At 38.4% G+C, this 8253-nt stretch overlaps 1 protein-coding gene across 5 annotated transcripts in view; it reads right to left on the bottom strand.

The window, feature by feature from the left end:
- Positions 1–491: 491 nt before the first annotated feature.
- The window catches only part of LOC121857106 (zinc finger MYM-type protein 1-like), a 32957-nt gene continuing 25195 nt past the window's right edge, over positions 492–8253 (bottom strand). For 4 of the 5 annotated variants that reach the window (XM_042352985.1, XM_042352987.1, XM_042352989.1 and 1 more), the window contains one exon: positions 492–2958. In XM_042352985.1, coding sequence (XP_042208919.1) covers positions 632–2958 — 2327 coding nt within the window. In that variant the 3' untranslated portion in view covers positions 492–631. The remainder of the gene's footprint in view (positions 2959–8253) is intronic. The other variant, XM_042352988.1, reaches the window with a different exon arrangement.

Below are 8253 nucleotides of genomic sequence, written 5' to 3'. Positions count from 1 at the left end.
AATAATAAAAATAAAAAATTCCAATGGAAACTCATATTTGTTTGGTTTGATATGCAACACACTAAAAAAAATGAAATTTTTTTTTTATGTAGATTTTTATGGTGATTCCAAAACTTTGATCCCTTTTTTTGGAGAAATTCATAGAACAAAAATTATAACCCCTTTAACATTTTAATGTTCTCTTATTAACAGATGTAACAGTATGACACAATAATGGGGAGAACATAAAGACTTTACCTTTACCAACCATGTATCTGTTGAGGTGACTGTTACCGTGAATATAACAGTTACTTGTGAAACTGTCATATATGTAACAACTTTCTTGGGTTGTCACCACTTGTAACAATCACTTGTGAAGCACGTTACCTTATATTTTAGACATACTAAACTACAGTATAGATCAAAGTTTATTGGATCTTCTGTAGTGAAATCCAATATGTTCCTTTGTTTGTATTTATTATAAAAGGTTTATATGTACACTTCTGCCTATAAGACAGGGGCTAATACAATCGCCTTACATGTGATTAACGGCAGCAGTGGGACGAAAACAGAAAATGGCAACAATAGCCTTGTGATTTATAAATTATTATACTGTATACAGTACTATTTTTCTTAAATCATTTGAGTTGACTCAATACTGTAAATCCTTACGATTTGCTTTAAATCTAATTGGTTTGCATTTACTAACTTTTCTTACTGGATCTTTACCTTTGGTTAGATCTGAAGATACAAATTTACCAAACATATCTAAGGTGTCTTCTGATCTACTCATGCATTCATTTCCAACTTCAATCAGGCTGAGACTGCTGGTTCTCTCTCTGTGAACAAACAACACCATGAGGTTGTTACAGCAGCTCCACGATGATGTACACAGAAAGGTTTTGATGCGTTTTCGGGAACTGAACGAGTGTTCACTAGTTGCATTTGCTGTTGGCATTATGAGAATTAATTTGGCTAATTTTATAACCTGAGATATTTGTTGTTGCTGACTCAATGACAGTGACCTTAGGTACGCGAGCACAACAGAGAGTGTGACAACGCCCACGTGTGACCTGTTGTGGGTCAATGTACTAAGATGTGTTTGTAGATCTTCTTTCACAAAATCCGAACCGTAAAAACTAGTGACCGAGTGAAAGTCGTCCGTGTAATCCAATCCGCTTGCAGCTTTGAGAAGAAGCTGCTCGCAACTCTTATATATTTTATAGTCGTGCCGTTCAAATCTGTCCTCGACACAAGAAACTAAGAGGTGTATGGCCTCATAGTAAACTGCTCTGTAGATACGTTTTGGTGCATCAGGGCACTCTGGGGTTGCTTGTTCATCAGCAAAACAGTGTGTGTGTTGTGGTAACTTTGGATCCTCCGTATAATTTTCTTTTGCTTTTGTGGTGACATTAGCCCAAAATAACTCAAATTTATCCTCTGTCTGTAAACTAGTAAGTGTTGCTATAGTCAGGGCAGCAACAGGCTGTCCCGCAGCTGCTGATAATCTTTGCTTCTGAAGAGTTGTACACAGACTATCTGCATGTTGGAGTAAACATTCAGCCAAAGTAAGCCCAAAGAAAAAGTCAAATTGCAACATATGAACATAAATGCCACGGATTGTTGCTTTCATCTGAGTGTCGGTGCAGTGGTCCAGTGACCAGGACCAATGCCCTTTCAGGAGAGAATAATTTTGTATGACACAACTTAGTGCTTTTGTTCTGACCGTCCATCGTGTTGGACATAACATATATAAGTCAGAAGATTCCTCCCTGTCTTCTTTCATGTTTTCTTTCATTTTCTCAAGTCTTGCATCATTCTTTGTGGATCGTTCTATTAACTTGGTAATTTCATGAGTAGTTTCTAAAGCTTCTTTTATTAATTTGACCTTCATGATACATTCCACACTGGCCAGATTAAACGAGTGGTTATAACAGTCATAGTACAAGCATCTGGGCTCACAATGCTTTATTAGCTCAGATACACTCTTCATTTCTCCCATTGTTGGAGTGTGGCCATCATAACACTGCCCTCTGGCATGCTCTAAGGAAAGATTCATTTGTATTAAGAGATCCTTTATTACAGCTGTCATAGTAGAAGCATCAACATTTTCTAAAGCTTTGAAACCAATAAATTCCTCGTGAGTTTTAAGTTTATCATCTACCCATCGTACACAAACAACAAGATGTTCCTTATTTGAGTGGTCAGTAATTCTGTCAGCCAGGATGCTGAAGAACTCGGTGTCTTGTAAACTGACTGCTATATGTTTCAACACCTTCATACCCATCACCTGTAATATTTCATTCAGCATTTCACTGCCAGTGTATTTATTCTGATATTTCATAACCCATGTCATCAGCTGAGGATCACTTTTACCTCTTAAATGACACAGCTGAATAAAGTTTGAATTGGTTTTATCTTTTTCTCCCTGAATCCCAAGGCCTTGTCTTGCCAGAAATCGCAAGTTTGACAAAATTTTTAAGAATTTTTTTCTGTTAACAACTGTTTTCTTTTTATTAATGAGCTTTTTCTTTATATTAATAGCATTTTGTTTCTCCTGTAAAGTTGAAGGTAAATACAAGCAGCGCTCTACTCCTTCTTTATGGCAATCAGACCTCTCGTGTGCTTGAAAGCCTTTCTTGGTTCCTGTGGCATTATTCCAGTTTGCAAATCCACGTAAAACAAAAGCAGGTTCTATTGTCGTTGAAATTAGATTTTGTGTACAAGCTTTAATACATACAAAGCAGAATGCCTTATCTCCTGCTTCATCGTAATGTATCCATGGCCAGCGATCAAACCATGAAGCCTGAAATCCTCTTGCCACACGGTTTATCCCTATCACACGCTTTGGAAAATTGGTTGACCGTGGTTGATGGGGTCTGTCTCCAATGCCTGGTAAAGATACTATTTCAGAACTTCCACTCCTAAATTTCATCACTGATGAGGAGGATCCACTGGATAAAGGAAAATTTTGACTTCCTGGAAATGAAGAACAAAAATATATATAGTACAATAAATACTGTACAGTACATATATAACATTTAAAAATAGTACAGTCAACCCTCGCTTTACGCGGTCCCACATTCCGTGTTTCCACGTTTACGCGGTACCCTGCCGAAACCGGAATGCTCACATTCCGCAGTGCGTGTACCCCTTTACGCGGAGAGCGGCTGGCGAGCCGCGCCATTTTTGGATCCAAACCTCCCGCCATCCGCCATGTTGTGTAAGCGGCGCGAGCAGGGTGCGCACAAGGTTGCCCAGTCATCAAAACATTACCGAGTTCTTCACCCGCCACCCACCACAGCCGGCCCAAGTCAGTGATAGTGATAATTATAGTGAGGATACGGACTTATATGGACTTTGAGGGGTTTGACAAAGAGGCCCTGCAAGCCTCTGTGGTGGAGAGTGATACAATTGATACAAGTGATACAGGTGGGGGCCAATAATCTGCCCTCTGCCTCGGAACCAACCCCCATCCCCGTGTGCCCAGCCATCTTTTCTACTAATGTAAGTGTTAAAAAACCTAATATTATTGATATTTCTCTTAATTATTAATTGCGTGTGCATACCATCATAAAATTAAGAAGTTATTTTTACTACAACGTAGGTATTGTGTCTGAAAAAGTGGAGTTTGGGGGTCGGCCCGGTCTCTATTTCAATTAATCCCATATGTTATGTTGTTCACTTTACGCGTTTCTCACTTTCCGCGGTACCCTGTGGGTTGAATTAACCGCGTAAAGTGAGGGTTCACTGTACTGTACAATATTACAAAATAACATTGAACGATGCAGTCATGAAGATTTCCTGCAACAGTTCAGTTACAGTATGTTTTAGCTCAGTTACAGGTCTAAGGGAGATAGTGATGACAGTATTGCTTCTGAAGGTTAATACAGTACTGTATACAGTAACTGACAAAATAACATACAATATATTCAAGCCAGATTTTCTGATTACTGTAAAGTACAACATACATAAGAAAATTTTTTTTAAATACAGTGATATCCCCGTTAGCCGGAACAATTGGTGCAGAGCACTCCCGGGGATGAGAGATTTACGGCTAACCAGACGACTTTGTCAAGCCTGGAAAAATCCCCCATCCCCGGAAATATTTCCGTTTACTGGCAAAAAGTTTTCGAGTGTCTAAACTATTCATCTTGCAACACTAGCCCACATCCTCAGAATGTTTCTGTGTGCTGGAGAGTTTTCCAAGAGTCTAAACTAAAAATCTATATGATATGGTCATGAATGAAGCTGTGTGTTAGAGTAAAGACTGGTACAGTATTTTCCTCTCCCATGGAGCTGTGAGTCTCCTGTAACTGACCTGACCTGATACAATGTCAGGTGGAGGTAGAGTGGGGGATTAGTGGTCTCATATTACTGACCTTCTGATACAGTGTCAGGTCACCCATTATCGGGTGGGGGATTAGTGGGTCTCAGGACCTGAAGATGTCTTGAATAAACATGAAAGCTAAAATACAGTATTTTTTATACTTACACTTCTCACATTATATCCCTTCAACATTACATTACATAACATTTTAAAACATGGACTGAGGAAGTTGTGGGTGATTAGAGAGATGGAGTGGAAAGGAGTGGTAACATGCACCAGTGTTGCCAAGCACTAAGCTCCTCAACAGCTGATCTTATAATTCAACTCCACATAGTTAACCACGCATAAATTTATGTCTTACAATATGGGGGTGTGGGGGTGTGATGTGGTATTAATTAATAAATGACCAATATTGTGTCGTTAATGACAGTCGTTTGATGAATAGTAACAATACAATATTGTTTATTTTTTATTCTTTAATTAACCCCTACGCCCCGGGCTAGGGTGGCGACATCCCAAGTGCAGTAAAATGCAAAAAAATCTTTTCCAAAAAAATTTTTTAACTTTTATAAATAATAAAACAATAAAAAAAGACCTAAGAAAAACTTTATATTGTCCCTCTAGAAACTTCCCTGGTGCCTCAGTGACGAGACAAATAAAGGGAATTTTTTTTTTTACGTCGAGTGCTCGCAGTCACTACGCACTTAGGGGTCATCTTCCCACTTGCCTTTGTGTCCGAGATGACCAATAATGCATATATTTACTGATCATAATACTTATATCCTATAAATAATTCATTTAGAATTTATTTTATTTGCCTTACTCTTCATAAAAAGTTCTCTGCGACACACGCACACAGTCTGTCGTCAGGCTTTATGTCTGGGAGACCACGTAGGTCATACAAATAATTATCTGAATAATTATTCCACAAATAAATACATTTATAACATAATCATATCATTGTTATCTCTTAACACTAAACTAAAATAAAGCTACACAACTTTTAGTAAGATTACAGACAACCAACGATTTTCCAGCACCCTTGGTTCAAAAAATTAAATGTAAATTAAATGTGAAAAAGCCATAATTTTGAGCAACATTACTGTACACACTTTGTACTTAAATGTACTACAAGTACACTAGACTAAAAACTTTAACTCTTGTGCAAACTATGTAATGTGTATACTCAACTTAATCACCAATTTACAAGGATTCCAGCAATGCACGTTATATTCTGCTAAGTCAGCTACATTTTATAAGATAAAAACTTTAATCCTAAAACTACCTTCACCCTGGCTGGGAGGGAAGTTAAGTGCCCTCTCATAATTTTGTCTGGACTAGAGGAGGTGCCGGACCATCAGTTGCCGGATAATCGGTACTTTGATACAACATGATAAAATAGACAAACAATGAAAATGAAACAAACAAAAGTAGGTAATTATGTTCAGGAAGCTTCCCTGTGGCCGAGGTGTGGCGTGACAGGCAAATAGTCACACTGGAACCTGATGACCTGCGCTGGGCATTTAAACAGTGGCGGGAATAGGCGCGTTCTGGAACATCTCCCGGGGCCTAAGGGTTAATACCCCAACATCACATCATCAGTTCACAGTCTTTTGTGTGAAACACTTAGTTGCAGGGAGCAGGCAGAGGGAGGCAAGGTGCAGGCAGGGGGGGGAGGCAGGGACCAGGCAGAGGGAGGCAAGGGGAGGCAAGGTGTAGTCAAGGGGGAGGCAAGGTGTAGTCAAGGGGGAGGCAAGGTGTAGTCAAGGGGGAGGCAGGGGGAGGCAAGGTGTAGTCAAGGGGGAGGCAGGCGGGCAAGGTGGAGGCAGGGAGGCTGGCACTCCCGTTTTCACCAATTCTCAGCCTCTTATGGTGTATGTTTTATCATGGTTAATATAAAATAATAAAAACATTAAGCACAAATTATTAGAGTAAACATATCTTTATTAATTAATAAATAAAAAACAAATTAAACCATTTTACAATAGGAATGGAAGGCATGGGGAGGAGTAGGGGGGAGGAGTAGGGGAGAGGGAGGAACCTTTTGGTCTCCCTCCACCACAGAGGACCCGGGAGCATGGCGCAATATTTGGTCATTTTTCTATACGTGTTATAACACAGTATTTAATATTTTATATTATCAATGATAAAACATACACCATAAGTGGCTGATCACACTTAATATATAATACAGTAAAATCTCATATTTCGCGTTTTTGAATTTCGCGAGCACTACCTAATGTAACCAAGTCTTATATTTGGCGTAAAATACAGTGGTCCCTCGGTTAACGAACACAATTCGTTCCAGAAGGTCATTCGTCAACCAAAAATTTCGTTAACTGAAACCATTGTTTCAATGGGATATTGGGTAATTGGTTCCAGCTCACAGAAGAGTACATACAAAGTAAAGCCAAAAATGCATAAAGTCAGAAACACTCCTAAAATTCCCCTAAATCGCCCTTAAATCACTATACAGTACTATATATATCGTACATATCCACTAGAACTTTTAAATCACTACTGTAATGTGATATAGGTGATGAATTTTATCTCTTGTGCAAAATATATGATGTTTATATTCAAATTATTCCCTGTCTTGCAAGGATTTCAGCAATGCAAATTATATTATCCTAACTTTAATCTGAGGTATTATATAAAATAAACAACTTAAAGCATAAAGAAAACACCAAACTTTTGTCTGGGAACGCAAGGAGGGAGGGAGCCAGCGAGCGTGGGAAGAGGGGGGGAGCAGGGGGGGGAGAAGGAGGTGAGGTGACAGATAGTGTCTGGTGAAGTACCGGTATAATTTGTTTATTTATTTGAGATTTTTGTTTTTAGCTCATAAAATTCAAAGAAATTACCCGGCCAGAATATAATTTACATTGCTGGAATTCTTATAAGATAGTGATTAATTTGAATATTAAAAGGTAAAATTTGCATTAGACATACAAATTTTAGATCTAATTTAAGAATTTTATTAGGGAGAGCAAAAATTTTATTTCTTGTGCAAAATATAAGACGATTATATTCAAGTTATTCCCTGTCTTGCAAGGATTTCAGCAATGCAAATTATATTATCCTAACTTTAGTCTGAGGTATTATTTATTTTTAAACCTGTAAACCTAGTCCTCTTCCCCAAACATTTCTCAGAAAGGTGGGGGGGAGGGGTGACAGTGACATGTTTGACAGTTGGCACCTGTGGTGTGAAGTATTTAATTGTTAATTTATGTCCTTTAGACTGAATTTTTGTTTTTTGCTTATAAAATTTAATAGAAGTGACCGGGGTGAATTTAATTTGCACTGCTGGAATTCTTATAAGATAGTGATTAATTTGAATGTAAACATAGAAGAGATCACTGAATTGGCTGAGTACCTCCTCAGCTTATCAGCTGATGTTCAAAACAAAATGTGATTTTCGTAAGGATTTCGTTAATCAAATTTTTTTTTCGTTAACAGAATTGAAGATTCTTATGGAAGGTAATTTGTTAACCTAAATTTCGTTAACCGAGGCGTTTGTAGCATGAATTTCGTGAGATCCAGCCAGCAGAATGCTGGCCACCGTCTTGATTGACGTCACAGTCCTCATACCAGTCAGTCATTTCTGCTACAACACGTGTTTTGTCAACGCGAATTGGTTGTAACGTGATTGATGAATAGGGGAACGCTGTTTGTAAAATGTGAACTTTTGCATACGAATGTTGGCTATAGCGCGACTCCATCCTCAACGTTTGGATTCCATCCTCAAAATTTTGAGCGAGGCGCGGGGTTATGCAATGTTTACAGTTCACGTTCGACATCACATGTTCAATTGATTCGTGTCTTTTGTTTGTGAAGTGTTTTTGAAAGACACTGTAATTTTTTATTTATTTTTTTTGCAGTGAGGACTAATAAATGTTTACACCAGCGCTCTCTGCTTACATCATGTGACCAGTTGAATCGCACGG

This window comes from Homarus americanus, unplaced genomic scaffold, assembly GCF_018991925.1.
Source record: "Homarus americanus isolate GMGI-L3 unplaced genomic scaffold, GMGI_Hamer_2.0 scaffold20465, whole genome shotgun sequence".
NCBI lineage: Eukaryota > Metazoa > Arthropoda > Malacostraca > Decapoda > Nephropidae > Homarus > Homarus americanus.
The sequence above is the reverse complement of the archived record's forward strand: the minus strand, read 5'-3'. Positions and strand labels throughout refer to the sequence as shown.